Here is an 18,312-nt window from a genome sequence, read left to right on the forward strand (position 1 = left end):
AATGTAACAGAATTAAACTGCAAAGACAGTATTAATAAGAGCTTGAAGGAAACAGCTGGTAGTTGAGCATCTTACTGAAGGAAAAGAGCTGTTTAATGGTCATGTCTGTTACTTCTGCCTTACATCTGGTGCTTGTAACAAAGCTGAACGTGGAAATACAGGGGATCTGAAGGAGGTTTCAAGACTTGTCTTTTTTTGGAAGAGGGAGTAGGACTACATAATTTATTAATAATCTCACATATGTAGATGTTTTAGCCCTTTTGTCATAAAGCTGGGATTTAAAAAGATAAAGGCTATAACTCTGTCGGCAGATGCTTAGCTTTGTAACAGATTCAGTTTGAGTATAAATGTAAAATATGGTTGGAGGGTCCTGTGCTGCCCTTTTCCACAGTTGTTATACTCTGGCAACTCTTCTTGTTGTCATATATATCAGGTTTTGCTGCCTTTAATAAAAGGCAGAGAAGTGTTGGTAGTGCACCAAAACAGTGTTTCCCCTCTCTGCAAGGCTCACAGAAGTTGTTTAGTATTTATTTGTTAGACTTAAGACACTCATGCTGACACCAAAATTCTTGCTAGATGTCTGCAAGCTGGTTACTTTCTGTTAATTTGGTGGTTTCAAATGACCTTGTTTCATCTTTCTATCTTTAACTATTTCATCGTAAACCATAGGAAAAGGTTTTTTCACTATTATTGTGACTGCTTTGAGCATAATCCTCTACCTGTGATCACAGTGGAAATTATAGCAATGCTCTTTTATATGTAATTCTGTGGGAGTTTTTTAAACTTTCTGTTTTAATCTTATTCTTTATTTATTATCTGCCTAGAAACCACCCTCTTGATCACATAATTTTCAGACTTCTGACATTTGAATGCAATGAATACATGGAATTCTTAATGGTGGGTGATTTTAATCTTTACAAAACCCCTCAAGCAATGGCATGGATTTCTTGATGTTTTGTTCCCTTTCTCCTTTTTGAAAACGCTGCTTGATTTAAAAATGTAAGGCTGGCAACTGTTGTTTTTATTACTAATTCTCAAATATCAAAGCAGGTGTTCCAACAGACTTTACTTTCAGCTAATCATTATAAACTGCTTATTTTAAGCTTAACTGGTGGTGTGAGTTAGCTCTCTTTGGCAGTAGATTCTTTCTTTCCTGAGGTGTAGGAAGCTTTTCTAATTTCTTCCTTGACATGCAAATACAAGCAGAGGAAAAGACTGAATAAGACCGGTGTGATACAATATTTTGTCATGACACAAATAGCCACATCTTTGTTTTGAAAACATTTAATGCAATACATAAGAACATTCATTAAATCACAATGAAAAATGTGTGGAAAGGAGAGGAGACATTATAGGACACGTTGTGGGGAATCTGGGCTGTAGTGATATTAATGTTTTAGTTTATCCTTGCACTAAGACTGTTGCACCAAATGCACTGATAAAGACAATAAAATGAGGGATGGTCATTATTATTCACTTACACTAAACATCTGAAAAAAATTCATTGCTAGCTTTTGCACTTTCTCTGCCACTGCCAAAGTTTTAAATTTTTTATATTGCATGCAGAGCATATTTCTCTGATGTATATCGGTGATGTACAATTTATTCTGCATCCCTCTTATAGGGAAGAATATTATTTGAAAGGTGCAAGCAGATTTCTGCACCTATATGAGTAAAGGAACAGTTTAGTTAGAACTCCTAAAATACTTTAAACTACATCAGTTGCACTTTGTAAACAATTTCATCTGAAGTCTCCTTCCATCTGTTCCAGCCAAATAATTGCAACATTATTTAATTTTTAGAAAAAAAATGCTAATGACGAGCATCAATGCTTTCCAAAGTGGATCTATATTACCATTAAATGCTAAACATTTAATACAGTTAAAAATAGATTTGCCTGCCTTATTTTATGTTTCAGTGATTGAATTTCTGACATAGATTTCTTCTGATTGTGCTGAGTAAGGAAAAGTTGGGTTGTTGGGGGTTTTCTTTGAGAAAAGATGAATGATGGAAGTACAGAATTTTTCAGAATGTTGTGAAAATACAATAGTTTGTTCCATGAAAGTTAACACGTATTGCTTGTCAGTCATTATATTTTACTAGAAATTTGATTTTTGTTTTTCATTTCAAAAAGAGCTGTTATGTGATGCATTACAGTAAGAGTGTTGTCATATGTATTTTCTCTGCACACTCAGGCCTCCCACCAGTTTGTGGCTGTTGTGGATTCACTTTTGGACTAGTGGGAATCTTGTGATACAAACTGAGAGTTAAACTGTTAAAATAGGTGGAGGAACGTGTGCAAGAACAGTTTCTCCTTAGGGAAATCAGAAGGATCAGCCACTGAGTATGCTGCCAAGGAGAAGAAAAGGGTGCTATGTGTTTTCTTTTTCTGTGAGGGAATTGAGTCTGTGGAGGATTTGGTGTAAATGAGTTGGGATGAATGGGTTTGAATATATGAAAAATCTGCTTGGAGATTGTGGTTTATGAATAAAATACCAACTTTGTTTTCTCAGATAGCTTTTGGATTTCCTTTGTCTCTGGTAGCATGAAGGAAATAGGTGGTTTAACTTCTTTGAGTTCAAAGACCAATCTGATTTTTTGCTGGGTGGCAGGCATCTGGTTTGTGATGACTGACTGCGCTTCCTGCAATATTGTGTAAATTCTACCTCTGCTTAACAAAGCAGGTTACTATGTGTTTTTTTAATAGTAATTTTGACTTCTAAGTCCAGTTTTAAATGTTGAAAAATTTTGAATGGTGAAGTCATATTCATTTGCTAATGTGACATTAGTGATATGATGCTTCACTGGTATTTATTAACGTTTCATTTCCCTTTAATTATAGAATAATTTTAGATTTTCAAGTATCTCTGAGATTACATGGAAAATTGTTCTCCTCTACTTAAATTGTTCGAAAGTAAAACTTAAAGTAGTGTTTTGAATTATAAGGAGCCAGTACAGCGAATTTAATTTATGGTATACAGAGCTATTTTATCTAATAAACATGAAGGAATTTGCTCTTAGGAATATGGAATTTTTTGTATGATCACCAGGTTAGTAATGATAGATAGTGAGTTAAAGCAATGAGATAATTCTGTATAGCCTTGTTAGTCTTCTTGACAATAACTTTATAGACCCCCAAAAGAGGTGCATATTATTTGGTCACTGAACAATTTTTTTAGCAACCTAAATTAGACTTTAGCATGTTGAAATGTAGAAAGAGATTTGTTGTCAGTGATAGAAATGGTTTTGCTACTATCTTCTACATCTTACCTATGTATCTTGCAATATTTGGTAGACTTCTGTCTTTGCACATAAAATTTTTTGCACTTTTGAGGGCTAGCTGAAGCACCATTGTATCTTACTTAAAGTACAGTGCTGCAGACAAACATGCAGCAAATCAGAGACAAAATTCTTTGGAAAGAATGCAAAATTATTCCCAAGTGGCTGTAGAAGATGACTTTGAACTGTTTGGAAAAATTTTTTCTCTTTCCCACTGTCTTCAGTCGCATAAAAAGGTAAAATAATTTTCATGGCCAGTGCTGCTTTTCTGATCTTGTGTGATGTATTTCTAATGCTAAACATTACATATTGATAGTACGTAGTATGTATGCAAAGGCAGTATGTGCAAGTTGTGTCTTGGAACAAACAGATAGCAGATAAATTCCTCTTTCTGAATCCCACTATTAAGTTTGAGTTATCATGTTTTCTTTGCACAAATTTGATAGACTAAATATGTGCTGAAGCAGTGCTAAGAAAACTGGTTTTATTCACTCATTACTCTAGAACAATTGGAATACTGTAATAATTCAGTGGCACAAAAATGCCTGATTTAAAAGAAATCTGCCTTTATTGCAAGGAAAAAGTTGAGGATAAAATGAAGTTGTGCTATTGATCTACAGTCTCCGTGAAGTCTTAACATAATTTTCTGAAAAAAAGATCTATTGGCAGGGAAAGTAGAATTCAGCAAATTATATTTATGCATTAAAAAACTTATTTTTTCTTAAAAGCCACAGTAAAAGGACACATTTAAAAGGACACATCCTCATACAGCTGTTTTATATACAGTCTCTGCTTAACAGCTGTTTACCTTTTTTTAAAAAAATATTTGAAAATATCTGATTTTCATTAGTTCCTGTTGTTATTCTCTTGTCTGGTAGTGCCAGATTAGATAGGTTATTTTTCTCTTAAAGCTTAACTTTTTCCGTGGCCAGTTGTTCTGGGCTAATACAATGGAGCACATGTATACATGCAAGTTCTTTAAGCTCCCAGAAAAGAAAATGTACTGCAGTCACAGAGGTATTTCTTCTCTTTGAGATGAAAAAACAGCTACACCCTGTTTGTATATGTCTGTATAACAAATGTTTGTGGTGGATTCTCAGTTAATGAAATTTAAACCTGCTGGAATTATAGCTATAGAGTGATGGCTGTGAGCAGGAGCAAGGCCACTGAAAAGCTTATATCTCCAGAATGTGGAACTGAGCCCTGAGAAATGCATTGAGAGATATTGTCCCTTGGAGAGTCAGGCCATGGAGAGAGTAACAGGTTTTTATATCTACCTATGTCTAAGGAGTGGTGAGGACAGCACAATAGACCTGGAAGTTTGAATCCAGGATATAACCTCAGTACAGAATTTATATTTTTAATCTAAAACCAACAAGCTATATTAAGGTTGAAGTAAGTTGCAGTCAAGCAACAGACACACTCATACTTGCCACAGACACACTCATACTTGAATCCAGTCTCAAGGAGCGTTGTTGCACTTAAAAAATGTAAAGCAATGACACTATCTAGGGAGATTGACTACATTTACAGCAGACTGACTGGATTTGGCTGTAAAACCTCTAGCGAAAAATTAGACAGTTTGCACAACTTTTTGGTCATCAGGTTCATAAATCTAAATTGATGTGAATGCCAAATACCATTTGAGGTTTAAAAAATTTGATCATTGCTGACAAGACAGAGTAAGTAGCAACAAATTTTGACCATTTAGCAAGATGTAGGCTTAAGTAAGTCTTCAGGGAAGCATTCAGGAACTACTGGTATTATGCAACTGGTATTAACTGAATTTAACTGTAAACATAATTACCTTTGGTCTTGGTAGAAATTTTGGGAAATGTTCACATCCTGTGAGTGGTCAATATCCACATGCAAATATAAATGTGTGGTCTCATAAAAACAGAGGTTTCAGTGTACCAGGAGAACTGTAAGGAGAGTACATCCGAAACAGTCAAAATTTTTCTGCTTATATTAAAATATAAAATCCATGGTGATTAAAAAAAAAGTCCAAAAAAAACTAAACAAAAACACCTCAAAATTATTATCTTTTGACATATGGTAGTGTAGTCACTGTGATCCTGCAAGATGGGATTGTAGTCTTTTGGATTTGGAAAAATATTTATTAATAGAATCTGTGTTAGCATTTTTTCAAATAATTTGGCATTATCAACAACTTCAGAACTGAAGTTCTATCTTCAAGGTTGACTGGTAAATTCACAAACCAAAATTATCAGGCTGAAGAAATCTTGAATGCAATAGATATTTCTAGAATATAAGGGTGTTGCCTTTTTTTTTGCATATTTGAAAAGACCCCATAAATATAGCTTGTGACAGTGTCCTGGACAACAGGAGAAGTATTTATTTAGTACTTAGAATGGCCTGAAACAAATCTGGAGATGTAAAAAAAGTTAAATGGATAGAAGATGCAACAGAGTAGAAGTTCATTAATATGTGATACTTAGTATTATAATTAATTAATGGAGTTCTTAATTATGCTAGGTATTTCCAATTAAACTATCCCTTGCTGTGTGCTTCAATAATAATAGCTGAATGTCTTTGTATGATGAATGTTGTAATTCACATGCACACTAGCTTCTTCAAGTTTAACTATCGCTTTGGTATATGATTCTACATTAATAGCTGGATGTCCTGTATAATGGATAAAGTAATTCTCAGGCACACTGAAGCTCTTCTATCACTGGATATGATGTAATTTTATCTTATTTCTCCATCAGCACAATAAATGGGACTGTGTGTGAAAAAGAATCTGTGCTTGTTTGTAAGATTTTACTTGGAAATAATCTTCCAAAAAGGAGGAAAATGAATGCATGGCAAAGAGTCCCATGTTCCCAACAGATTCTGTTTATAGTTTTGTTGAACTTAGCATTTATTGTAAGGATGGCAGATTGTTCTAGTTTTAATAATCATAGTGCTGTTCTGTTTTAATATTGCATGATCTGTGGGCTGCCATAAAGTTGTTACAAATTGAAGGGCTGATATAACATGAAATGAAGCACCTCTTCTGAATGTTCCTTTTGTTCAGTATTTAACAAATTAGTATGTTGACATTTGTCACTGGTGGATTTCATTATTTGGTGAAAGGGTTTTAGGGGGTTTGACAGCATGAATGGTTTGTCCTGCAGACTTTCGAGAATTGATAAAGGCATCTTTGTTCTTTGTGTAAAAGCACAACAGATATCTTATTGACCAACACATACAAAAAAGAAGGCTTGTATAGCTGCTGTGCAGAATAAACTAAGAAAATGAAGCCATTACGTATTCCTCTATGTTTTTCTCTTTTTTTCTCTCACAGCATGTATCTCCTTAGTCAAAGTAGCCAAAAGCATTGGATACTCATTCAGTAAAATGAAACCATGTAACTTTTTCAGTTTATATACTGTTTATAGATGACAAAAATAGGAAAACCAGGTTATGGACACTAGTACAGCTGATTAGATAAATTTCTACTTTTCTAAGATTAATATATATTTATATAAACAGATTATAAAGGCATACTAGAAGTAATGCATTTTAGCAGTAATGCATTTTCTGATTACTGAAAATCAGAAAAGACTTGATAGTATTGGATTTGTAACATTCTACACCAATTTTTTAAGTAAAATGAAAGACTTCAGCAAATAGAATAATAACTACAAATTCTTAGAAGCAGGAATTGTGGGTGATACTGCATATGGGCAAAAATTAGATTACATGGGATTTGGATAACTATCTTAATCTTTTTGTTCGGTCCCATATTTACATTTATAAGGTGCAAGAGTGTAATAGGTACTAACTTAAATGAATTGTATCTGTGCCTCTTGTATGATGTGAGAAGTTCTGATATTTTTTTTAAAAATCTGAGCTTTATCACTTTATTTGGTTTTTTTCTTAGAAATATCAAGGATTTATAGCTCTTTATGTAGTGTTTGGGGTTTCCTGAATGATTCAGGTACATATCTGGAGTTTTCTCATTCTGCAGATGAAGTATTTGTCACAAGAATCCTTAAAAAACAAGAGTGTTGCTAAGGTTTGGTTTTATTTGTGATGCTACCTTTACTGTAGCTCATAGAGATTTAATAAGAATCACTTCTGCCTTCCAGCAGATTTAATTTCCTTTAAAACAGTGATACCACAAGGCCTTGAAATGAGAAAAGAATACTGGGAAACTCAAAGAGCAAGAAATCTGTTTTACTTTTTTCATTGATTTGGCTTTTTTGTTGTTTATAAAATCTTTCTTGGATAGATTAAGTTAATAAAAAATTACTCATTCTTTACTTTATTTGACTTGTCCATGTCACCTTTTGAGAGCACTAACGTATAGGCCCTTACCTTGAGTTATTTTTCACTGAATGTGGTGAAGCATATATGTATTGCTTTCTGTCTAATTGTTTGTCATAGCTGGTTATTTGTACTGTGTCTCTCTGCTGTGTTAATATCTGCCAGAAACTTCATTATATAGTAATGGGAAGTCCAAATCTTACAGTAATAACAGTGATGGAAAGCTACAAAGAATGAAATCCATCAATGATCAAGCAATATCATCCATGAGTGACAAAATGTCATCACTTAGACTGGAGCTGAGGAATGTTGTTAGTGACTGTTCATCACAATAATCATTTTTAGCAAGAATTCAAAGTCAATGAAACAAATGCTATATTCATTTCTAATAGAAAACAAGAGAATTGTCTCTTTTAAAGCTTCCCTTTGGCATAGGAGAAGAAAACAAAAAGAACACAAAGAACTATTTTATATTTATAAAATGAGAGGTGTGAGTACCTGCATCTGTATCTCTTTCCATTGCTCACTTCTTGCAGAAAAAATGTGATGAATTAAAAGATTACATTACAATGATCAGTGTTTATCCATTGCTATTTTCTGGTCACTTCTTTTTAATTTCATCAAGTACATAAGGTTAATTTTGTGGTGCTAATATAAATCAGTGTTAAATGAAAAGAAATTAATACAAAAATATGGTTCAAATAGAGACTTTCCACACTATTATTTGTTATTAAGTATTTTCACATGGTTAATAGTATAACTATTAAGTGTTTTTAATATTTTCTTCAGTTGACCAATTTCTAATATTTGGAAGGACTCGGAATGTGGTAAAAGTTTAATATAAAATCTGGAACATAGCAAATTCATAATGTAAACAAAATATTGCATTTTTATCTGTATATAAAATTCTTGCTGAATTTAGTGAAGCTGTGGTATTTCCTCTGTCTCCTTAGACATGAACAAAATTTGTTTCTCAATTTCTGACCTTTTGTGAAGCTACCTATATCACCAAGAGTAAAGATGTTTTATCATCATTGTGATCTATCAGCTCTCTTACACCAAACAAAAAATATAAGATGAAAAAATCCATATCCTAAGATACTTTGCAGAGCAATCTGAATTAGAAAGAAGTTTATTTTCTTCATCTTTATTTCTTGTCCTATAATTGAATTACTATAGATTGACTTTCAATCAATCTGGTTTTTAAGAAAAACACAACAAAATTCAGTTGTGTAGCTTGTAAGATTTGTTTGGAAATGTTGGCCATGATACAGTGCAGTTTTATACTATGAATATTTAGTAAGGCATCTGGAAAATGGTGTTACAAATTATTTTCAGTGTTAGCAGTGTCAATATTTTTTTGAGGAGCAGTTGGAAGTGAAGTGTGAAGGTTAGAAACTGAGCTGCATAAAATACAGAGTTGGCTTTGTTGCTTTTTTTTTAGTAGTGAAACAGGTGCTTGTATTTATTGAAGTCACTTAATTTATACTTAGCCATAAATCACTTAACTAAATCAATTAAATATGGAAAAGTAATTGTGAGACATACAACATGAACAGGTGTAGTCTCTCAAGGTGTTTCTCTTGGAAAGCTGGCTGTAATGTTTTTGACAGTGTTGTAGCCATTTGTTACTAGGAGGTGTTGTGTAATTGATTTTTATAAAAGTTTGTTATTTCGTGGGTTTTCGGACAGGAGGTTTCAGACAAGTCTGTAAAAAAATCATGATGGGAACTTGAGGTTTTGAAACTGTAATTCTTTCTCTCCCCCCACCCCATAATTTTCTCCCTCTGCCTCTCTTTACCATAGCAGGCAATTTGCTGCCTGTCACAATTCTTGGGATTATGGAATTTTCTAAATGAACAGATATTGCTGAGATTACATAAGACATTAGTAAACAAAATATGGAGAATTCAAAAATATGTTCATGCTCTACGATTTCTTCATTGTGATACAGAATGTGGAAGATGCAAAGAAGTGAGCTAAAGGTGTTGGTAGGCATCCTGGGGGCATCACAGGTTAACTGATGAATAACTCTTCAGCTCTACAGTACTTGCTTGACTTGACTTGACTCCTGATTGTTTTTGTCTCATCTAGTTGTTAATGATCTCATTGCAGAACTGGGTTAACTTACTGCCAATACTTGAGTTTCAGATATCAGACTGAAGTTCGTATTTAAAATGCACCATTCTTTGTTTCCTTCTTGCTTTACTTCCCAAGTCAGGATATTTTAAGGAGATAGGATATATTACCATGATACAAGTGCGGCAGGGTATCAGCCATGGGTAAGTTAGTTTATGATTTTTTGTAAAAGCACAGTCAAAGGTTTTTGACTTAGCACTGTCAAAGAGTGTGTGCTCTGTGTGTGTTAGAGAGAGGATGAGACGTAATTTGAAGAAATTAGTTATATTATTACCAGATTGTTAATTTGCAAAACAGTAAGTTGGGTGGGTGCATTGATCTGCTGGAGGGCAGGAAGGCTCTGCAGAGGGGCCTGGACAGGTTGGATGGGCTGAGGTTAGTGGTATGAGATTTAATAAGGTCAAGTGCTGGGTCCTGCCCTTGTGTCACAGCAGCCACACCTTTTGCTATAGCCTTGGGGCAGAGTGGCTGGGAAGTGCTCATTGGAAAAGGACTGGGGTTGCTGGCTAACAGTGGCTGAATATGAGCCAGCAGTGCCCAGGTAGGCAGGAAGGTCAATGGCATCCTGGCCTGTATCAGCAACAGTGTGGCCAGCAGGAGCAGGGCAGGGATTGTCCCCCTGTGCTGGGCACTGGTGAGTCCACACCTGGAATGTTCAGTTTTGAGCTGATCACTGTAAGAAGGACATTGAGGGGCTGGAGGCAGGCAACAGAGCTGGTAAAGGGTCTGGAGCACAGGTCCTGTGAGGAGTGGCTGAGGGAGCTGGGGTTGTTTAGCCTGGAGGAAAGGAGGATCAGGGGAGACCGTTCTGTTCTCTACAACTACAGAGAGGGAGGAGCATGCAGCCAGCTAGGGGTTGGTCTCTTCTCCCAGGTCACAAATGATAGGACAACAGGAAATGGCCTCAACTTGCCTCAGGGGAGATATATTTTAGAAAAAAATCTGCACAGAAAGGGTTGCCAAGCAGAGAACAGGCTACCCAGGGAAGTGGCAGAGTCACCTTCAAGGCTGTTGATTTGATGTTAGTAAGGGATTGAATATATTGAGAAGGATCAAGAATTGTTGCAAACCCTGCTGTTTGTATGGTGGGTTTGAGCCTAGACTCATGTTATCTTTTTCCTTTCACTTTATAAATTCTTCAGTTTTATGGCAAGTACTGGTTTTGCTGTTGAACAGCAGTAGAGTTTCTCCTGAGAGTGTTTCACCCTTATTTATATATATCCTTACTAGTCTGGTTTGGGGCTGCAAAATATGCAACACAGAAGAGATTACCAATTCACAGAGCAGCTGCTGCTTCGGTGTTCAGATCATTATTTAGGCAGTTGATTGAAATTTACAGTTTCGATTTTGAATTGCAGAACTGAGTTGACTGTTACCATCCTCCTTCCAAAACACGGGGGTTATTTTTCTTTCCATGTTGCCTACCCTACGGTGTTGCTGCGTGACTTATGGTCATCTGCTCTAGAAATGACTTTCAGCTGTAACTTCTGTCACTTCTTGGTTTCTCCCTATGATGGAAGGAAGACAAAACTTTAAAAAATAGTTTCCATTATTTCTGGAATAATTCTCAGAGTATTCTACCAGATCCTGGTCTCTAAAACTGCATCTGAATACATATTTGAGTTTCTGGTATACTGTAAACCTAGGAGGTTAAAAATATTGTAGTTCTCTCTGTTCTGCACTATAACATACACTAGGCCAATGGAAATTATAGAGGTAACAAAGTGGATGTTGAGTGGTCCTGTGTCTGTATTCCAATCGCCCAAATACCCACAAAGATAAATTAAGCTAACATTCAAAGTCTGATATAGATACTGCAGACATCATATTCATGGCTGTTCTTTGTATCACTGGAAGAATGTAGTTTTGTCATGGTTTGACACTGACCAAATGCCAGGCATCCATGAAAGTTGGTCATTCCCCCTCCCCTGCCACAGCTGGGCAGAGGAGGGAGAGAAATTAACAAAGGGTTCATAAGTTGAGGTAGGGACTGGGAGAAAACACTTCAAGGGCAAAACAGGCTCAGCTTAAGGGTATGAAGTGAATTTATTACTAACAGAGTCAGAGGAGGATAATGAGAGTAAATTAAGACCTTACAACACCAAGTTCTCCCAGCCCCTCCCTCCTTCCCACAGAGAGAGCAGGGAGACAGGGCGTGGAGGTTTTGGTCAGTTCATCACCGAGACTCTTCCACTGCTCTGGGAGAGGAGTCCTTCCCCTGTGAGACCGTGGGGTCCCTCCCACGGGAGACAGTTCTCAGGGAGCTTCCCAGGTGTGGGTCCACTCTCACGAGCAGCAGCCAAACCACTCCTGCTGCAATGTGAGTCCCTCCCATGGCACTCAGTGCTCCCAAAACTGCTGTGACGTGGGTCTCTCTTTCCACGGGGTGCAGCCCTCCAAGGACAGGCTGCTCCAGCCTGGAAGCAGGGCCCTCCCTCTCCTCTGGCTCTCCCACTGGATCACAGCCTTCTCCAGGCATCCACCCACTCCTGCCTGGGCACCTCCACCACGGGGTGCAGGTGGATCTCTGCATCCCCATGGGCTGTGGGAGGATCTCTGCATCCCCCATGGATCCCATGGGCTGTGGGTGGATCTCTGCATCCCCCATGGATCCCATGGGCTGTGGGTGGATCTCTGCATCCCTCATGGGCTGTGGGTGGATCTCTGCATCCCCACAGGCTGTGGGTGGATCTCTGCATCCCCCATGGATGCCCATGGGCTGTGGGTGGATCTCTGCATCCCCCGTGGATCCCCATGGGCTGTGGGTGGATCTCTGCATCCCCCGTGGATCCCATGGGCTGTGGGTGGATCTCTGCATCCCCATGGGCTGTGGGTGGATCTCTGCATCCCCCATGGATCCCCACAGGCTGTGGGTGGATCTCTGCATCCCCATGGATCCCCACAGGCTGCAGGGGCACAGCTGCTTCCCCATGGTCTCACCATGGCCTGCAGAGGAATCTCAGCTCTGGTGCCTGGAGCACCTCCTGCCCCTCCTTCTCCACTGACCTTGGTGTCTCCGTCTTGTTTCCCTCACATGTTCTCACCTCCTCCTCTTCTCTGACTAGAAGCAAAACCCCAGTGACTTTGTTTTGATTTTCTTCCTAAATATGTCATTACAGAGGCATTACCACCATCTCTAATTCACCTGGTTTTGGCCAGAAGGATGTTCATCCTCAGAGCTATCACAGATTGGCTCTGCTGGAAGCTTCCAGCAGCTTTTCACAGCAGCCACTTCTGTGGCCTCTCTGCTACCAAAAACCAGTCTGTGCAAAACCAACATAAGGTTAAAGGTAACTGATGAGAATTTGCATGAACTGTTTGTGAAGAATTTAATTCTGTAATTTTCATTTGATTCTCTAATTTTCCCAAATTCCAGTAATCTTTAAATGTATACCTTAATTTTAATATGTTCCTATGAGAGTATTTGGGACTTCCCCTGCTCCCTTCTACATATTTAAGAAGGGATTTTTAGAACTACAGTAACTTTCTCAGCCATTTATTATCTGATTACATTTTTTCTAAATAGAAAACTCAAAATAATATTATTTTTTTGTGTGTATATATATATATATGTAAGTGGTATCTGTGATAGTGATTTTTGGTGCTGCTTTTAACTTCAGAAGCATTATTTCTCAGGTGACAATTATTTCCACAATATGTAAGAAAATGTATCTGCAGATCTCTGTGTGTTAAGAGGGAAAGATTTCTACTTCAAAATGAATGGAACAAGTTTGTTAGAAATTAACTTCAGGTTACCATCTTAAATGCATATTTAGGTTCTTGTGCATACATTTGGCTAGGGTTTGTGGTCTGTGTCTCAACTGATTATGTGTGAGCAGCCAAAGATACCACATTCTTGCAGACTGTATGCAAAGCAGCACTTGCATCTAAGTCATGAGTCTAGAGAAAGTTTTGAAAACTTCCTGTTGCAGGTTTGGCTTCTCAGATGGGCAGATTACTGTTCAGAGCTTCCAGACCCCTAAATCAATTGGAAACCTTTTATTTGTTAAAGAGACTATCTATTAAGGATGTGTACATGGATGGATTTGAATGATTGGAACATCAGGACTCTCTGGTCTTTTACAACAACAATTTCTTTCCCTTTGGGACACAGTTTTTTCCTTTATATGCATTCATGCCGTAGTTACAGTGTCAAAATTTCCCTTAACTGCAATTTAACTGGGAGGGGGAACTTGTTCCTTCTTCCAGTCAAATGTCTAAATTATGAGCATGGGATTCTGGTCAGAATAATGCTCTTTTGCTTTAGAAGGGTAACCAAGTGTATACTTGTCAAAAACAAGTTATTAACTTCTTTTTCTCTTGGGGCCACTGGGAACTTGTCCAACTTCCTGGGAACGACTGGAAGGGTTGTTGGTCTTTTTGTTAACTGGGAGAGGTTTCCCATCTTTTTTACCATTGCCTGTTCTGGCCTGCTTTAGAAATGTGGACCCTACTTGCTAAAGGCATTTATAAGCTGCACAGTCCTTGTCAGGTCTTGATGTAGTCTCTGAGGTGAATAATCTTTGCCCATTTCTAATGTATGGATGGATTTCTTTCCTATTCAATTACAATCAAAGAAATGGATGTCAAGCCTTGTCATTTGTTTCTAGTAAATCAAACAGGTAGGAGAACCACTTTTCTCTTCTTGTTAAAAAAAAAAAAAAGCTTTTTGGGTCTTGCAATTTAGTTACCCATGAAATTATCTTATTTTTCACTTTGACACTTTCTTAAATTATGGAGTGCTTTAGGAGCAGCTCTGCTAAGTAACAATGTGCAATTAGTAACATTCATAACGTTTTATCAACACAGAGAGGACATCAACCAGTTCAAGTGAGCAACTCCAGAGAAGGGTTGCTAAGATGATTAGAGGGATGGAGCACCTCTCCTGTGAGGAAAGGCTGAGAGAACTGGGTTTGTCCAACTTGGAAAAGAGAAGGCTTTGGGGTGACTTAACTGCAGCCTTCCAGCACTTGAAGGAAGCCTATAAGAATGACGGAGAAAGACTTTTTGCAAGAACAGGATGAGGAGGAATGACTTCAAACTCAAAGACAGTTTAGATTAGATGTTAGGGAGTAATCCTTTCTGGGAGAGTGTTCCTGCCTACAGCAGCAGGATTGGAACTACATGATCTTTCTGACACAAGCCATTCTATGATTCTATGAACATTGCATAAGTGGAGCAGAGTTTCTGCAATTCAAATAATTATTGAAAATAGAGAATCTGTGTTTTAAACAAATACATAGGTGTAAACTTCTTCCAAACTAATAGGTGCTGGACATCTTCCAGAGACTTGTTCAGTCTTTGATAAAATTACTCTTAAGAAAAATGGGAACTTTTCAATGGTTTGAATTGGAGATAGGACTGTTTGTTAAGGGCAAACAAAATAAAATAAATAATTTAAGTTGTTCTCAGGAAAGGAAGTTGCTGGCTCTACTAAGAATCTAAAATTAAATTCTGCTGCAGCACATAATCTTATTTTAGCCTTGTAGGAAGCTATGGTCATATTCTTTGGCCAAAATTTAACTAATCTACATTTTTCTTACTAAAGTGATTTGTAATCTGTAAAAGAGAATATTGTCTAAATGTGACATTTCTGTTTTTAAAGTGATTTGAGAAAGCAGGAATTACAATCTTTATTGTATATTTTTCTGCATAGACCTAAAATGCAAACTGTTCTGTGAGCCTGTTTATGAGGCATGAAGTTACTTTTGTTTTGCTTAACCAAGTGGCTGAAATGTTACCACCAGTATGTCTGGAATGTTATTTATTTGGTCTGTTTCTGCAGTTTTTCTTTGTACCACTGTACACATGCCACAACTAGGGGTCATTTACTTAAAAGTGACCAAAGTAATACCCTCAAGACTGTGGTTTATTATTCTCATCAGGGGCTGTATAATAAAAGATTTATCATGTTCTGCACCTTCTGTGCTCACACTTTCCCCCCATCTCTCCCTTCATTCTCTTAATAGGAATTGCTTTTGGCAAAGATTTGGAGAGCTGCTGTTTTTACTTGTGTTTTTTGTGTTACTTGATTCCTTGATTTAGTACTTGAATTCTTACATTGTGTCTTGCAATGCTGTCTGATTAAAATGTATTAACTTTCTTGGCTGGGTAGCTACTTTTTTTTATAAGGAGATAGTTTTATAAGGGGATGGTTATACTTAGATAGCTGAGTATGTTTTTCTATCTACACGTGTATCATATTTTATGGTTCCAGTACCAGACATCCAACTGGTTGCAAGAAAACTGTGGGTGTTTTAACATTTCCAGTGGAAGGGTAGGATGGCTGGGGAGGTTTTTTGGAATGCTGACAAATAATATTTGACTCTTGGAAATGTCTTAAGGACATAGACTCCCCTCCCATGCTTGAAGACTAAACTTAAAGACCTCTGGTCTTGAAGGTATTCCTGTGTTTCATTTCCTTTGTAATTGAGAGAAAAGCGAGAGAAGAGTTGAAATGCAGATCATGGATACCATAGGTTAATGCAGGAACATTCTGTGGATGGTGGTCTTGGTTTGTGTCCTTGCTACTCCCATCTGTGACGTGATGCCCCGTTAACCCCTTGGATATTAGTTGGAAGGTTTAATTCTGCTACTTTTATTTCCTAGATGTACTTAGTCTCAGAAGTTGTATCAGTTTTGAGATGTTAAGGTCTGTAATGTCTGTTAGCATAGCAGAAATTGCCCTACAATAGAACATGAGTTGGGAACTGCAGTAACTTGCACTTCAGGGTATTTTCAATAGCAGAGTGACAATTCATAACAGTTTTCCCCTGTAATTTCTTCTTCTTGCTTGACTACAAAGCAGAGTCGATGCAGACTGAATTGTTCCCCTGCTGTTGTGAAAAGCAGATTTCTACTGCTTCTCACTTCTGTGGTTGTAGTAAAATATGCTCTCCTATCTCTGCATTTGCAAAAATTATCAACTTTTATCACAAGATGGGATCTTCTTAGCTTATTTGAAGTTTTGACAAGCACATGTGTTTTACTATGTATGATGCTTTTTGCTTTCGGATACTGGTTTTTTTTCTTTATTTAATGTTTGTTTGTCCTTTATTTTTTTCCATCTTTGATCATTTAACTGATAAATACTTGCTGTCAATATTAACATTGCTTGTATTTTATTATCCTGGCATATATATAAATGTTTCTATTGAAATAAACCAGTCTTGTAACATGAAAGATATAAAACTTTGGTTGGAGTTACTTCTTACAATTAATATCTGTTTGATGGTCAAATACCTTACAGCTGTATGGTGGAATTTTAGTTTGATTTTCTGCCAACCAACAATAAAGTACAACTTAATTCCTACAAATTCCTGAGATATAAACTATTAGTCATGACCTAGCATGCATACACTAATAAGAAGCTAACAAGTGAATAAAGCTGACCTGAAGGAAGCCTGCAAGAAAGATGGAGAGAGACTATTTACAGAGCATGTAGTGACAGGACAAGGTGGAGTGGCTTCAATTTGAAAGAGAGTAGGTTTAGGTTAGATATTAGGAGAAAGTTCTTCCTTCTGAGGATGGTGAGGCACTGGCACAGGTTTTCCAGGGGAGCTGTGGATGCCCCATCCCTGGAAGTGTTCAAGACCAATTTGGATGGGTGTCTGAGCAACTGAGACTAATGGAAGGTGTCCCTGTCCACAGTAGGAGAGTTGAAACCAGGGGATCTTCAGGGTCCCATCCAATTCAAGCCATTCTTTGGTTCTGTTATTATTATGTCCATGCAATACTTGTTGTAACAAGTCAGTAACGGATTCTGTCACTCATTTCTCTCGTGCAGCCCACACATCATCTTTCTGTCACAAAGTGTACTGCCAGGAGGAAGCCATCTCTGTGGAACTCGTCTGTGCCATGAAATTGCTCATGCGTGGTTTGGACTGGCCATTGGTGCTCGAGATTGGACAGAAGAGTGGCTAAGTGAAGGGTTTGCCACTTTTTTAGAAGATATATTTTGGGCTAGGGCGCAACAGGTAAGGTGATGACACATTGCTTCAAAATTATTATGGAAATCAAAATTATATGTGAATTAGATATAAATTAAACCTCAAAACACAAACTGTGCTATGAAGTACCATATTTTAAAATGGTATTGGAATTCACATGCTTACTTGATTAAAAAAAAAAAAAGTGATCCACAATGAATACAAATCTTTACAGAGGTAGGGATCGGTGCAAATGAGAATGCACACATCTGTTTGTCAATGATTACCTTCCCACAAATTTTATACTCAATTATTAAAATTCAATTATCAAACAATTGCTGTGAATTCTTTCCACTTTTGACTTTTGTTGTATACCTGAAACTGGAAGAATAAACAGTCGTACGGCATATTGTAATATTCCGGGTGCCTAATTAAAATTGTTTGGTTTTGTCCAACAGATGACCAAGAAGTGTACCTCAAAGCAAAATAGAAGATTATTTTAAATGGGACACACTGGCACTTACACTTTTTTTTCTCTTCTACTGCCCATCAAATTATTGTCGTGTCAGAGACTTAGAAATCACTGCCTCCCTTAAGGTGAAAAGTTCATAAGTTGCATGTCAGCTAGTAAAGTATTTCTGATGCAACTCTTACTTTTGTAGTACCTCTGCTACTTAAAGCATTTAATGTT

The 18,312-nt window shown here is 37.1% G+C and overlaps 1 protein-coding gene across 6 annotated transcripts in view; it reads left to right on the forward strand.

Moving 5' to 3' along the window:
- AOPEP (aminopeptidase O (putative)) overlaps positions 1–18,312 on the forward strand; it is a 184,957-nt gene that overhangs the window by 51,597 nt on the left and 115,048 nt on the right. For all 6 annotated transcript variants that reach the window (XM_084225973.1, XM_084225975.1, XM_084225976.1 and 3 more), the window contains one exon: positions 17,480–17,669. In XM_084225973.1, coding sequence (XP_084082099.1) covers positions 17,480–17,669 — 190 coding nt within the window. The remainder of the gene's footprint in view (positions 1–17,479; positions 17,670–18,312) is intronic.

The sequence above is a fragment of the Fringilla coelebs genome (genome assembly GCF_963513975.1).
Source record: "Fringilla coelebs genome assembly, chromosome: Z".
NCBI classification, from domain to species: domain Eukaryota; kingdom Metazoa; phylum Chordata; class Aves; order Passeriformes; family Fringillidae; genus Fringilla; species Fringilla coelebs.